This window comes from Sitophilus oryzae, unplaced genomic scaffold (assembly GCF_002938485.1).
Source record: "Sitophilus oryzae breed Bouriz unplaced genomic scaffold, Soryzae_2.0 scaffold_1181_pilon_pilon, whole genome shotgun sequence".
Taxonomy (NCBI): Eukaryota; Metazoa; Arthropoda; class Insecta; order Coleoptera; family Curculionidae; genus Sitophilus; species Sitophilus oryzae.
In genome coordinates this window covers 1898330-1914973 of record NW_022145817.1, presented here as the reverse complement: position 1 = coordinate 1914973, position 16644 = coordinate 1898330, and the positions used below count along the sequence as shown (strand labels likewise).

The 16644-nt window shown below is 34.6% G+C and overlaps 1 protein-coding gene across 1 annotated transcript in view; it reads right to left on the bottom strand.

Moving 5' to 3' along the window:
- The window catches only part of LOC115891478 (tyrosine-protein kinase Btk29A), a 106600-nt gene extending 90223 nt beyond the window's left edge, over nucleotides 1-16377 (bottom strand). Inside the window, exons 1-2 of the mRNA XM_030911933.1 lie at nucleotides 16055-16377; nucleotides 1110-1314 (exon numbers count right to left, since the gene is read on the bottom strand). Of these exons, the coding sequence (XP_030767793.1) occupies nucleotides 1110-1314; nucleotides 16055-16207 (358 nt within the window). The 5' untranslated portion in view covers nucleotides 16208-16377. The remainder of the gene's footprint in view (nucleotides 1-1109; nucleotides 1315-16054) is intronic.
- Between the last annotated feature and the right edge of the window lie 267 nt (nucleotides 16378-16644).

Here is a 16644-nt window from a genome sequence, read left to right as displayed (position 1 = left end):
TGTTATCTAAAAATAACAGTTTTGCCCATCACTACTATGGAATAGAAAAAAAAGTTCAAATAAACGTTGTAGAGCGCCGAATTTTACATAAAAATGATCTCTATACTTTTTTTCCTCAAATCAATATTAACCGAGATAGAGTAGAAGTGTTAGAAAGGCTAGAAGCTAGGGGACAGCCTTTATCGAAACATTTTTTTCAATCACAACTTTTTTTATTTATATTTTTCACTCTTTCCCGGGGGTAAAATTATAAGAATTTGAAAAAAATGTATGAATTTTTCAGCAACTTATGATTTCTGCTTATGATCTCTACGAAAATTTAATTTCGTATTAATTTGTTTTCGTATTGAGATTGTTTTTGACGTTTTTTAATATAAATAAATTATAATTTAGGCCAGTAAACGTAGCCGAATATTATATGTAAAGGTGGAAAAAATTAGTAACCAACTGATCTCAACGGGAATGTGTAGAAAATGATCTCCTATTTAACCCCTGAAAAGTCCCATTCGGTCCCAGTGGTGGAAGTTTGAAAAAAACCACCGCCAACTTGAATTTTTTCGTTTTTTTCAAATATCTCCGTTTGCATAACTTTTTTCGAAAAAACTAAAGATATGTTTTTTGTAGAGAATTAAATTTGAAATATTTTACTTTCAATCATTTTTTTTTCAAAATAAATAATAGAGATAGATCAATTTTTTACTATACGTTTTATAAATTTTCAATTAGAAAAAAACGGAGGACACAGTCTCATTGAGGATGCGATTATCTACAACTTTTATCTGAAAACTTTTTGTCTAAAATAGATTATAATGGAATTAGGGACAATTTTTGTAATAGCCGAAATTTGTTTTTTTCGAAATATATCTAGTAAGCCATGAACTTTTTCTAGAATCTGAAAGGCGCATGTTTATGGCTCCACAAAACTGCAATTCTTTGCCTATTTAACCGACTCTGTATATCCAGTAGTTTCCGAGATTCCCATAGAGAACATCGTAGGAAACTCACCCTGTATTTATACGAATTTATTTTTATCTGCAGAATATGCCGCCGAAGTTTCGCGAATATAATTCGGAAACCCGATATAAAATGGTTTTGTTTTCATTACTCACCCTCTCTGATAGCTAATATCCAATCAAGCTTGTCTAGGGACCTGGGAGCGAACAGGAACAAAGTGTAATCGTCGTCCTGATGATATCCTACCAGAAATGGGTATAATTCTCCCTCGACTCCCACTTCCTCGTTGGAAAGGAAACTCTGCGCTGATTCGATAGTATGAACCCGTTCCAGTTCCACTCTACCCTTTTCCTTTCGTTTCTGGAAAAGAATAATAAGAATTATCAATTATCATCTTTTTTTAAATTGTAAACACTTTTTTATAATATGAAGAAGAATTCTACAAAAGTGGCTCACCCCTATAACTTCTTTCTTTTTTCAGATAAACAAACGAGATATGGTATATTAGTATATGACATAAACTTGGATTGATTGACGTATTCAATTGTTTTTGGTCACTTCCTGTTTTGATTTTTAAATGACACCGTCGGTATTTTTTCACTTTATTCGATAGAAAATGACACTCAGAATACAATGACATATCATATGTCAACTTTTGACATTTTCGCTTAAAAGTATCGTATTAAAAATCGTATTTTAAATTTCAATATAGAGTGCAACGGCTGTGTTAAGAACACTAATTTTTAATCAAGGAGCCTTGAAAAAATAGATTTGATCGTCTAATATTTTTCGTGTCTTGTCCTGAACGGTTAAAAGTTGCCCAAATCATATTTTTAATCATATCTCAGCTTTTTCAAATAAAACAAAGGTGGCTCATTAGCATATTTGGAAAAAGCATTTTTTACGAATAATTGGATACCACACACTTCGTATTTCAAGTCAAATTATCGTTATGAACCGCATCACAATTTCAAATACACCATAATATGAGTCATTCTATTCAGAATATCATTTTCTATGGAATAAAGTAAGAAAATACCGAATGTACCATTTAACCCTTAAGTACTCGCCTATGCTTTACAGACGTAAGTACCAAGTGCGCCAGGGTAAATAATTAGTATAGATTATTTATATTGTGCATTTTTATATTATATTAAAATAAATTAAATATAAATATTTAGGCACTGAATGAATATGTAATACGTTTATCTTAAAAAAAAGTTGCTTACATAAATTATATGAAGTTTTATTTCTAAATGCTTAATCGACAAAATTTAAACCTAGAGCCGTTAGAACAAAATTAATAATTTTGAAAACGTTCATTACACACATTTTTGGAATGGTCTGAAGTCTGAACAGATATATTTGCGGAAGAATAAAGGTTCCTTATTCTTCCGTATAATCTAGACAAGAATTAGAAATATTATAGTTAGCAGTTATGAGAAGGTATCTTTCACCACCACTGAGATGAATTCCGCGAGAAATGTTCAAAAACTGCCCCGTCTGTCCATTACAGAAGACGGTCGATATGTCGAACATCTGTATGTAGCAAAATCTCATGTCTTGGTTTGCTATTAATTTTTATTGTTATTAGATATAGTTTAAATGTGTTGATGCTGGTTACATATATTTTAAATTGTTATACAATTCTGCATCTCTCATAGCAAATATTATTTTCGTTTTAATTGATGCTCACAGCTAGAATTTTTTTGCATTACAGCCGGTGCCGTTCAAAGCCTACTTATTTAAAGCGAGCGAATTTTTATATACTCTATATCTCGAAGAGGAATCGAGCAAAATATCAAGTGTGTTATATATTTGAAAAGGTAATTTTAAATCCTTTTCAATAAATTAAAAATATACAGGGTGTCCCATATAAAAAATCATATTTTCTGTTGATAATTCTTAAATTATTAATTTTAAAAAAATTATACTTAAACCATTAAATTCTACGTGCTTTGGAAATGTTTTCATAAAAATACAAAATTTTCCATAGCAAAAAAGTTACAGCGATTTGTTAAAAATGCATATTTTTGAAAAACACCCGGTAACTCCGAAACGGTAACAGATATCGATATGCGGTTTTCACCATCATGTTTTTGACAAAAATTGAGCTTCAGACACCGATATTAGTTTTTGTCTATCTCCTATAGAAAAGGGTGTTTCCATTTAAAAGCGTCGAATTTGACCCACCCTGTACATAAATAAATTCATAATGTATTTCGCCGGATTTCAGAGCTCACTTGTGCTGAATTTCCAAAATCTTTTATGGAAACCCTAGCTGTCGTGTCATTATTTTCATTATATACCGAACAACGGAGTTAAAAGCGAAAAGAACGTATTTCTGACAGTTCGTTGTATGAATTAACGATGTGGTCATGGATATTTAATTTCAGGAGTACCTGTGGAAGAAAAAAAACAGAAAAATTTACACGCTAACTCAATTTTATCGTTACTATACCGCTGAAATGTTGAAATATGTGATATGCCTAGAATTTGATCGACATAGAACTTTGCGTTTTTTGCTAAATTTAAGCCATAGTTCAATTAAGTCGGAAATTCACGTCCACCAAATAATTGGTTTAACTAAATGTAATTTTGAAATGCCCGTTTCCGATTTTTTTTCAGTTGTAAACAATGAAAACCATTGATTGAGTTAGTTATCAATTGAAGGTTTTCAATTTCAGAGTTTGTTCCATCCCGGGAAATAACGAATAAATTAATAGTCGTTGCAAAAAACTCATCGCAACCTTATCAGAATATTTTGAACGGGAAAGCAGTGGTGATGGCCCTTTATGTCCCTAAGTGCTGTCAAGGAGGTGAGTTTTGTTGATGTAAATAATATCTGTTTATATATTTATAATTAATTTATTTTTGTTTCCTAATATATTTTGATTAAAAGAAAATATGTAAAAGTGGGCAACACTGTGCCGGTCAAGCTTAATCACGTGACTATAAGTTTATTTGGTATGAACCTTTGAATAAGAAGACTAAGGAAGGAGCATATCAAAAATCTTAGGTACACCGCGATGGGCCTCAAATATGGCCGACTTAGTCGCCGGTTTGCCAAATCTGGCCGGTTTATCAGTGTCGTTCTAATTTTATTTAAAAAATGTAAAACTATGATGTAGGCTAGACGTGGGGTAGACTCAATAATTTGTTGTTTTATTTTACGTTGTGAATAAATGTTGGTAGTTATTAAAATTGTTATAAAAATATATAATTCTAATAAAAATAGATAAGTTATAATAAGTATTTATTACCACAAACATCCGATACGCTACTGAAGCAGGTAAGTCAAATTAACGTATCTAAATTCTTTGACATCTAATCTAAGTAATAAATAAAAGCTAAAATGCAAGAAAAATATATAATTTAGTTAATTTAAGTGAATTTCATAAATGATCGGTTTACTACACGTATGTATATTATATAGTCACTTACTAGCGAAAAGTTGTTCCATTATTTCACTCAATTTTTGCCGAGATCTACCGCACGCTACACAACCAACTATTTTAGAGTCTTTTTCGATAAATCGCGATAGTGTCACTGTTAATTTAAGTTCTGCCACAATTTCCATCTAGATTTACTACCTTTATACAACTATCAGTAGTAGAATAAATAATAAATAACATAAAATAAGCTCCGTAAAGACTGACAAATCCACAAAATTTCAAATCAAATTCAAATGTGTCAAATGAATCGTCAAACAGAACTGTCAAGGATCCGCACCCTAGAGAGCTTTTATGGTGGCTTTTCCGCCCACCATGCATGAATACATGGATAGCATTATGCTCCTTCCTTAGTCTTCTTATTCAAAGGTATGAACTATACTCATTTATCCTCAGTAAAACCATATATCCAAATTAAAACACCGGTTGCCGGTTGTAAAATTTTTAATAAAACAATATAATAAAGGAATAAGTACAATTTAAAAGTAATCCCCAGATTAAAGACATCTTGCATGAAACAATGAGTAGGTTAGGCTCTTTCTTATTTTTACTTATCATGTATTATTTAATTATTATGGATTAATATAAATAATAGCCGTATTGAATTTTATGTGTAATTATAAGGGATTTCGTATAATTTTCAAGCTTTGAAAAATTTACGAACGAAATTATTGCACGGGGTGTTTTAAAGTTAAGGTAAAAAAACAACCCCTCGATGAACCCTGTATAATATGCCAAATACTAAAGTTTATAAAAAACTGAGTTTACGAATTAAAGGTGATATCACAGTGATATAATTATACCGGGTACGTCTCAAAAGTAGCTCACCCCTATAACTTTTTCTATTTTTTCAGATAAAACAACGATATTTGGTATGTCAGTATATAATAAATAATTATAATAATATATATAAATTAGGATTGATTGACGTATCCAATTGTTTCCGGTCACTTCCTGTTTCGCCGGAAATGACTACAACGTTTGATTTTTAAATGGCACCCTCGGTATTTTTTTTAATTTTATTCGATAGAAAATGACACTCTGAATAGAATGACGTATGACATGTCAACTTTTGATATTTTCACTAATTTCACTATGTATAGTTTATTTAATGTTGTAACATGCGGTTCGTAACGACATTTTGACTCGAAATACCAAGTGTGTGGTATCAAATTATTCGTAAAAAAATGCCTTTTCCAAATATGCCAATGAGCCACTCTCGTTCCATTTGAAAAAATTGAGATATGATTAAAAATACGATTTGGGTATCTTTTAAACGACCAGGACAAGATACGAGCAACATTAGATGATTAAATCTATTAGTTAGTGTTTTTAACACAGCCATGGCACTCAAAATTGAAATTTAAAATACGATTTTTTTAATGCAAGAATGTCAAAAGTAGACATATGATATGTCATTCTATTCAGAATGTCATTTTCTATCAACTAAAGTAAAAAAATACCGAGAGTGCCATTTAAAAATCAAAAGTTGTAGACGTTTCCGATGAAACATGAAGTGACTTTTGAAAACGTCAATCAATCCTAATTTATGTCATATACTAACATACCAAATCACGTTTTTATCTGATGAAATAAAAAAATTATAGGTGTGAGCTAATTTTGAGACGCACCCGGTATACAGTTTGTTAAAAAAATCATGAAAATAGGGCTAAAAATAAAAAAATATGTGTATACTTTAAATTTGACCAAAATTTTCTCGGTTGCGTGTAGTTTATGAAACTAAAAATATTCGAAAATATTAAAAATATTAATCCACATTATTAAAATGTAAAACAATACAACCTTAAAAGAATACAGCAGAAATTTAAGTAACAATTATAATTATTCTATTATTTATTTCAAATTTTAATAATAAATCCTCTCCTACTGTTTTCCATTATTATTTTCCGTGTAAACTACATTTTATACTTGATTAAATTTTATATATGAATCATCCTGAACCACTTAGCTAAATCAATGTAAATAAACATTACCATAATTGAATATCCTCAAACCTCGAAAATTTTTAAAATAACCATAATTTCTTTATATCTAAACAAATATAATTGAACGAAACTTACAATATCGGCTCGAAAAATGTATGGCTATCGCTTTTCTAGTCAGAAAATCCATGTTGCTCTTGAAAATCAGCCCCGGCGAAGGTTACGACAAAGTCCACCCTCGGCAAAACATCGACTGTTCGGCCGGGCGTCCCACCCAGAGCTTGTGCGCGCATCCCCATACACCAACCACCCTCGCTCTCGACGAAAAGGGGGATGGAAATTAACATAAAAGGAGGGCAGAAGTAGTAGAAGGATGTGGATATTTAATTAGGAAAATCAATTTTTTAAACAACTACGGTCAAGAACAATTAATATAATCGATTATTATATTAATTGTAAAAAAAAATTGGCGCCGGGCGGCACGTATAGCCGCCCATACTAAAATATGTTAATATCTCAAAAACTGCGACTTTGACTGATTTTGATGTTATTACAAATTTTGTTGCAAATATTATTCCTAATCTTAATTTGAAAACCGCGTTTCGCTAGCTACTGTAATTTTGGAGTTACGATTTTTTATAATTTTTAACCCCCTCCCATACCCCCTTACCAACCCCCTACCACCACCAAAAACTAATGGCCAGATTCTCGGGTGCCACAGTATTTTTGTGCCAAATTTGGTTAAAATCGGTTTAGCGGTTTTTGAGTTATCGTGTTACAGACAGACTTATTTTGTATTTAGGTCATTTATGAACCAAATAACTCATTTTGAGTGAAATTAAAAAAACTTTTTTTTGTCGATCTTAATAGCCTACCATACCTATTAGTATGGTCGGCTAAAAATTGGAAAAACTCCTATACTTTGAAACTAAAAGAACTGCCTACCAACTTTTTAACATATTTTAGTATGGGCGGCTATACGTGCCTCCCGGCGCCAATTTTTTTAATACGAGTACAGGAATCCCTAGTTATATATAAGCAGATAAAAAACCTTTTATGTATAGAGCGCTAGTAATCAAATATTCAAATCGTTTCAAGTCTTCTCAAGGTTGATTTGCTTTTTTTTCTCCGATAGTATTGAATTGAAATTAATTGGACTTGCATGAAAAGGATCACTAGATCGAAATCAAATTGAAATGGGAATCTTTGTGCGCATTAACCCAATTTTGAAACATTTGAATAAATCTGTTCGTTTATGTTTATAAATTTAATGGCCTTTGGCGATATTTTTCTCCAAAAAAAGGAATAAAACATATACATATTTGTTTATGTTTACATTTAGCTTTTGGTGCTATTAATTTTGTCTTGGTAGTCAGTCAACTGCCATCTCGGGTAATGTCAAACTCATGTCAGTTAATTTGGAAAATGGTATGGATGGAAAATTAACTCATTACTCATTACCGAAGTCATTATAAATACAATATGATTGGAAAAAATTGCTTCATTCAAATAATATATGGAATGGTCATCGATCGTCATTTCCAAGCCAACTAGACGCCGTTTTTTTTCGATCATGTCGAAATCGGTAGTTTTCAATGCAAATCGATAACAATTAATTTTCAATTTCTAAATTTTGAATTTTTGAAGAAATTTTATTTAACCACATAATTTTGATTTTCATCGTGTTATCTTAATAAACTGTGTTGAAAATAAACTTTTAGATAACACGCTGCCAATCAGAGTTGTTGATATTTTTAATGCATTTATGCAATAATTTTACACACAAAAATTAAACATTAGCGTGGAATAGTCAATAACCAAAATGACATCGAAGAAATTATTCGATTGTTTTGATTACTTACCGACCGTTTATGTTGAAAAGTTAAATAATGCATTTTTTATCTAGTTCATGAAAATAAGTATACCGGGTGCGTCTCAAAAGTGGCTCACCCCTATAACTTTTTTATTTTTTCAGTTAAAAAAACAAGATTTGGTATTTTAGTATTATGACATTAATTAGGATTGATTGACGTATTCATTTGTTTTCGATCACTTCCTGTTTCACCGAAAATTACTACAACTTTTGATTTTTAAATAGCACCCTCGGTATTTTTGTACTTTATTCGAAAGAAAATAATACTCTGAATGGAATATATGTATGTCAACTTTTGACATTTTCGCATATGGTGTATTTGAAATTATAACTTGCGTAACGAAAATATGACTCCAAAATACCAAGTGTGTGGTATCAAATTATTCGTAAAAAAATGCTTTTTCCAAATTATGCTAATGAGCCACCCTCGTTCCATTTGAAAAAATTGAGATATGATTAAAAATACGATTTGAGCATTTTCTAACTAGCCACCACAAGACACTAAAAACATTAGACGATCAAATCTATTTTTCCAAGGCTCCTTGATTAAGAATTAGTGTTTTTAACATAGCCATGGCATTCTAGATTGAAATTTAAAATACGAATTTTTAGTAAGCCAGAATGTCAAAATTTGACCATTCTATTCAGAATATCATTTTCTATCGAATAAAGTAAAAAAATACCGAGGGTGCCATTTAAAAATTAAAAGTTGTAGTCATTTCCGGTGAAATAAGAAGTGACCAAAAACAATTGAATATGTCAATCAATTCTAATTTATGTCATATATACTAACACACCAAATCTCGTTTTTTTATCTGAAGAAATAAAAAAGTTATAGGGGTGAGCCACTTTTGAGACGCACTCGGTAGAGTATATTACAGTTTTAGAAAGCTCATAACAAAGCAAAATAAATAAAATAAATAAATTAGTTACCTACGCCAGTGGTTTCTACGTAAAATACCCTACGGAAGTTGTCACCTTTTCGATAAGTTACAAGATAACCTATGAAGATAACCGAGATACGAGGGGTGTCAGAAAATGCAAAAATTTCAAATTCTCCCCGTATTTCAAGAACTAAGAGGACCAGGGCAAATCTGCGTGTAGCTTGAGCCTTGTGTCATAAAAAAGTAGCACAGTGACGTGAAAACTTTGTATCTCTGCTCATAAACGAGAAACCCCATAAAACACACAAAAATGGGACACTCTGTACAAGATTATCAAAAGACGTTATCATCCAGCGGGATATGTATGATGAAAAATAAACAATTCTTATGAGAATTTACTTTAGAATTTGTTTAAATGTCAAAATCAAAGCCTGCTTGATCATAAATGTTTTTAATATTTTTAAAAATATCAAAAATACACCATAAACCATAAAAACAAAAAATACCATAGCAACGAAAATACTGTATACCGGGTGCGTCTCAAAAGTGGCACTCTTATAACCTAAGCTTTTACTTTTTGAGATAAAAAAAACGAGATAAATTAGGACTGATTGACGTACCTATTCAATTTTTTTTTTACTTTTTGGTTACTTCCTGTTTGACCGGAAATGACTACAACCGATTCTTAAATGGCACCCTCGGTGTATTTTTACTTTGTTCGCTAGAAAATGACACTCATAGAATGACAACTTTTGTCATTTTCGCATTATTTTAAATTTCAATCTAGAGTGTTAAAAAGGCTGTGTTAAAAAAACACTAGTTTTCAATCAAGGAGCCTTGGAAAAATAGTTTTGATCGTCTAATGTTTTTCGTGTCTTGTCCTGGGGCGCTATTCTGTACAATCGTCGGTATCGGCAAGTTACCGACAGCTATCGGTACGTACGGCCAATGAGCGTCGTGTTGATTGTTGTTGTCATAGTTACCGATCGGCCCTATGACAGATATCGCAAATTTGTACCGACGACTCTCGGTAACTCTACCGTGAGGTTTGGTTTGCTTTGGTATGACCAACCATGGTATGACGAAAATCGGTATCTCTACCGTGCCCTTGTCAATCTCACGGTAGAGATACCGAGAGTTGTCGGTACAAATTTGCGATATCTGTCATAGGGCCGATCGGTAACTATGACAACAACAATCAACACATGTTTACTATATACAAATACGTACCGATAGCTGTCGGTAACTTACCGATACCAACGATTGTACAGAATAGCGCCCCTGGTCGGTTAAAAGATGCCCAAATCGTATTTTTAATCATATCTCTGGGTTTTTTTCAAATGTAACGAAGGTTGCTCATTGGCATATTTGGAAAAATTATTTTTTTACGAATAATTTGGTACCACACTCTTGATATTTCGAGTCAAATTTTCGTTGTGAACCGGATGTTACAATTTCATAAACCATATGCAAGAATGTCAAAAGTTGACATAATATAATGATATAATAGCTTTGTTCAGGTTCTTGTTATTACTGATTCTGAACCGTCCTAGAACTGTGATGCGTATGCGCAGAAGGAAATATGAAGACATTATTTCATTTGCGCATGCGCTGCAGAGTTCTAGGACGGTTCAGAATCGGTAATAACAAGAACCCGAAAAAAGCTAATATATCATTCTATTCAGATTGTCATTTTCTATCATAGTAAAGCCTTTTTCGGGTTCTTGTTATTACCGATTCTGAACCGTCCTAGAGCTCTGCAGCGCATGCGCAAATGAAATAATGTCTTTATATTTCCTTCTGCGCATACGCATCACAGTTCTAAGACGGTTCAGAATCGGTAATAACAAGAACCCGAAAAAAGCTTAAGTAAAAAATAGCGATGGTGTCATTTAAAAACCAAGTTGTAGTCATTTCCGGTGAAAGATGAAGTGGCCAAAATCAAATAAATACGTCAATCAATCCTAATTTATATCGTATACAACATACCAAATCTCGTTTTTTCAATATGAAAAAATAAAAAAGTTATAGGGGGTGAGCCACTTTTTAGACGCACCCGGTATATGATCATTTTATATGTAAAATTATATATGTACTACGTATTATATGTACTAAGAAAGTTTAATATGCTCTTAAGTTTAAAATAAACTTTTAAGTATAACAAAATAATTACGCTAAATTGGAATAGGTATCTAAAAAATAAAAACATAAAAAATTAAAACCAAAATTCCTTAAAAAATGTTACCCTCGATGTTATGTCATTTACATTAGAACATCAGTATATAAGAAGATACTATTGTTGCGAGCCGGTGTGGACTCGACCTAACCTCACAATATGGCCCGCCCTTGGATGACCTTAACATCGCATAGACACCGCAATGATTCATTCGTTCGAGAAGAATCGAGTCCCACTGGAATGGACTAGTACATACGAGAACATTCGAAAACCTTCTCTATGCGCCTAACGATCTATGGACTATTCTAGATTTCTTTTGCTGTAGGTATAAAAGCCGGCGGCAGTGGCCTAGAGAGGGCAGTTATAAATATACCAGTGCAGTTGACGCGCTAAAATTCAAAATAAATTCTTAGTTATAAATCGTTTGTAAATAGTTCTATAAGTCTTTTATCGTTATTGTTTTTGTTAATTAGTGTTAAATAAATAGTGTTTAAATAAATTGTGACTTTCTATCCACACGGAACCGACGAAAAACGTAAAAATTGGTGTCAAGTATGGCGTGTGTGATAGACTAGAGAAATAAAAAGACTGACGATGGCTCCGAAAAAAATTATTGAAAGACCTGAAAGTGTCGGAATTAAAATGCATACTGGAAGAGAGAGAGTGCGAGACAGATGGAAAGAAAAGCATTTTGCAAGCCAGACTGAGAGACGTTTTGGTGGAGGAAGGTGAGGATCCTGAAACATTTTGCTTTGAGTTGGAAGGTGACCTTGACTCGTCCTTACAAAAATTAGAAGATAAAATTACGAAAATTTCCCGGGAATTGCAAGACAGTTTGAACGATAAAATTACAAAGAATTCTCAAAAATTAGAAGACAGTTTGAAAGATAAAATTATGGAAAATTCCCAGGATTTAATTAATATTTTAGAAGATAAGATCGCAGAAAATTCTAAAGACATACAGGCCAGCTTTAATAATAAAATACTTAATTTAGAAGAAAAGATAACAGAAAATTCCAGGGAATTAGAAGAGAAGATAACAGATACACAAGACAAAATAACAGAGATTGAGGAAGATGTAAATAGAAAAATCGAAATTTTAAGAGAAGAAATAGCGAAGTCAAATTCACCAAAATGTCAAGAAACATCGGAGGGACCGAAACTAGTCGAAAATAGGTATACCTCAAAATCAGTTATGAAACCTCCGCAGTTTGACGGAAAAACCGCTTGGGCCAACTACTTTTGCCAATTTGAAGCCGCTGCGAGAGCAAACGGCTGGACAATCGCTGAAAAAGCTACCGCTTTGACTATCGCACTGCGGGGAGATGCGACTGATATCCTGCAGACACTGTCACCATCGGAACAGGGAGATTATCAGCAATTGGTACGACATTTAGAAATGAGGTACGGCCAAGCTCATTTGGAACATGTCTATCATTCCCAGCTAAAAAATCGCATTCAAAAGCCAAATGAGTCTCTGCAGGAGTTTGAAGCCGACGTAGCCCGCCTCGTTACCCTGCTATGCCCGAAAATGTTATGGAGCGCTTAACAGTACAGGCTTTTATTGATGGTTTACGTGACAACGAGACAAGGCAAACACTTCTTTCAGCTCATCCAACGCATTTGGGAGATGCCCTAGCACGTGCCCTGGAATTTGAGGCCGCGAAAGAATGCTCTAGGTCTCTAGGATTTGTACGGGCTGTTGAGGAGAGTTCCGACGATTCCAAAGTGGAAAGGATTGTGCGGAAAGTACTGGATCAGTATATGAGCAAGAAGGGGGGACCGATTCGCTGTTGGAATTGCGGACAGATGGGAAATCGTTACAAAGAAGAGAAAGAAGTGAAAGTCTTAAGGACGACTGTGGTTGGTGATAGTTGGCAAACCGAAGATCTTGCAAATGACCAAATCAGTGATCCAGAGTTGGGCTTGGTGATTAACTGGAAAAACGCGGACCAGAGACCAACGTGGGAGGAAGTTTGCAGATATTCGCCGAACGTGAAGTCGTACTGGCCCAGTGGAATTCCTTGGTAATAGATAACGGACTACTTCGCCGTGTGATCGAGAGACCGGAGGGACAAGAAGAGAGAAGATAGATCGTCATTCCAAAGAAGAGGGTCCCAGAAGTCTTGGAGGAAGTTCACAATGGAACCAGCGGAGGACATCTTGGTGTTACCAAGACACTTGGCAAGCTGCGTGAACGGTTCTACTGGGTGAACTGCAAAGAAGATGTGAGGGCCTGGTGTAAGAAATGTGACATTTGCGCAGCCATTAATGGGCCACAAAAGCGTGGTAAAGCCCCTATGCGCCAGTACAATGTTGGTAGTCCCTTCGAACGAATAGCGATCGACGTGGCTGGTCCTTTCCCGGAGACGAACGATGGCAACAAATACATTGTGGTAGTAATGGATTACTTCAGCAAATGGGTCGAGGCCTACGCGTTGCCAAATCAAGAAGCGTCCACGATTGCTGATGCCCTTGTTAAAGAATGGATCTGCAGGTTTGGTGTTCCCATGGAGCTTCATTCAGATCAGGGAAGAAACTTTGAGTCCAATCTGTTCCAAGGCGTCTGTGAAGTCCTGAACATCCGCAAGACCAGGACGACTGCTCTACATCCACAATCCGATGGGATGGTTGAACGCATGAACAGAACTATCAACCGTTATCTGGCCAAAGTAGTCTCTGACCACCAAAGAGACTGGGACAAATTTCTTCACCTGTTCCTGTTGGCCTACCGTTCATCCGTCCAAGAATCTACAGGGCAAACTCCAGCCAGCATCGTTATGGGACGGGAAGTGCGCCTACCCTGTGATCTGAAATTTGGTTGCCGACCGGGAGAAGAAGTCGCCGGAGAAGATTATGTCCACACACTACGTCAAAGGATGGACGACATTCATCAGAGAGTCCGCCTAAATATTCAAAGTGCTAGTGACCGAATGAAGGAACACTACGACATTCAAGCTGAGCATGGAGGATACCAACCAGGGAAGTTGGTGTGGCTATATAACCCGCAGAGACGTCGTGGGTTATCTCCGAAGCTACAATCCTCGTGGGAAGGGCCATACGAAGTCATGGATAGAATTAATGACGTCGTATACCGTATCAGAAAATTGCCAAAAGGAAAACCGAGGGTAGTCCATTTCAACCGTTTGAGCCCCTACCAAGGCGAAATAGAAGATCGTGCTGGGACCGTGAGAACCTGCAGCTTTGATCCCCCTGATTCGGAGATGTCCTTTGACGATTTCATGGCCCGATACAACAGCAGTGAGAAGGCTCGCTATGGTGTAACCAAAGAAGATCAACGAGACCTCTTTTCCGTGCCTCCTGATTATTCGCTCGCTCATTGTGTGGCTCGAGATTTGCGGATGTCCAGAGGAATCGCTGCGACGTTCAATGAGAAGTTTGGGCGTGTCGGAGAACTACGCCGACAGGATCCAGAGGTTGGAAGCGTCTTGAGGCTAACCGACAATGCACATGGTCAAGCAAGGCACATCTTCTACCTGGTCACCAAGGAATGGTCCCCGAGTAAGCCGACTTATCTCAATCTATGGAAGACCCTGATTGAACTGAGAGAAGCCCTGCTAAACAACAACATTGCACGATTAGCCATTCCGAAGCTGGCGTGTGGACTCGATGGTTTGAGTTGGCGTACAATCCGGAACATGATTGAAGTCTTGTTCAGATTTACGGGAATCGAGATCCTCGTTTGCTGCTACAACCCAAAGCTGAGATCGGGAGAGAAAACTGTAGACTGCTATTTCTACCAGACTTCGCAATGTACCAGGGGCCAGCTTTGCAAATACCTTCATTCGCCGTGTACATCTCGGGACGAGCATGTGCCTAAGAAGGGGGCAGTGTTGCGAGCCGGTGTGGACTCGACCTAACCTCACAATATGGCCCGCCCTTGGATGACCTTAACATCGCATAGACACCGCAATGATTCATTCGTTCGAGAAGAATCGAGTCCCACTGGAATGGACTAGTAATACGAGAACATTCGAAAACCTTCTCTATGCGCCTAACGATCTATGGACTATTCTAGATTTCTTTTGCTGTAGGTATAAAAGCCGGCGGCAGTGGCCTAGAGAGGGCAGTTATAAATATACAGTTGACGCGCTAAAATTCAAAATAAATTCTTAGTTATAAATCGTTTGTAAATAGTTCTATAAGTCTTTTATCGTTATTGTTTTTGTTAATTAGTGTTAAATAAATAGTGTTTAAATAAATTGTGACTTTCTATCCACACGGAACCGACGAAAAACGTAACACTATCGTAAACAAAAGAGAAAAAAAATGCATTTTTGGAATTTACCTCTTGCTTAATTTAAATCGCTTCTTGGAAAACAGCAGGAACAAACGCTGCAAGAGGTTTTTCGTTCTATTTTTAAATCACGGACAAAGCCACTGCGATTTTGATAAAACATGGATAAAACTAAAGCTAAATAAGTACCTACCAAAGTACCTACTTATTTATTAATCACCGATTGGGTATCTTAAAAACAATTATAAAAATAGCGATATAAATTTTACAAGTTCCCTTAATATTCTGGTCCAGTTATTAAAAGGGTAATAAAAATTCTTCACAAAACTACCTTACGGTATCTCATCAAATTTTCGTTTTAAATTCCTTCCGAGATGAGTCACTTTAAAAAGTTCTCGCATAATTTTCGAACAAAACAAAAGACGAATAACTTCTAACATCGAAATGGCCTTATAGTATTTTGAAAAAGTTTGAAAACCAGTTTCCTTTTAAAATGATTTTAAATAATACTTACCGCTTCATTCTCGTCATCGTAATAAATTAGATATCTTCTCGTTAAAACAAACCATCGTCTTTTAAAATTAACTAAAGTGTAAAGTTTTTTGTTTTGTGATCGTTTAACCATATACCCCTGTTTGATTATCAAAGCAGAGTTAAATATTGACATTTTACATTATTAACTACCAAGAAATAATCAGATTTACAAAAATATAAATTGTCACTGTGTCTTATTTTACTAAGCTACAAACACAATATTATCATAAACACATCCGAAATTCACTTTTATCAACGCACAACACCATCACAACACAGAACTGCATCAAAAAATGCAGTGTATTTTTGTTAGGTTAGAAATACTATTGTTGCGGCATTGCCACTATTGCCAGATTACTAATGCAGTCTTAAAATTTAATGAAAATTTATTTTAATTACGGGAAATTTATTATTTCTCTTCTTATCTTTAATACATAATGTTTAATGCTAATAAGTATATACAGGGTATATTAAAATAAGTATATTAAGGACCAAACTTGATATATTAGAGAATAAAAACATACAAAAATTAATTGGACATAGGAGGTGCCCAATCTCTTATTATTTTTT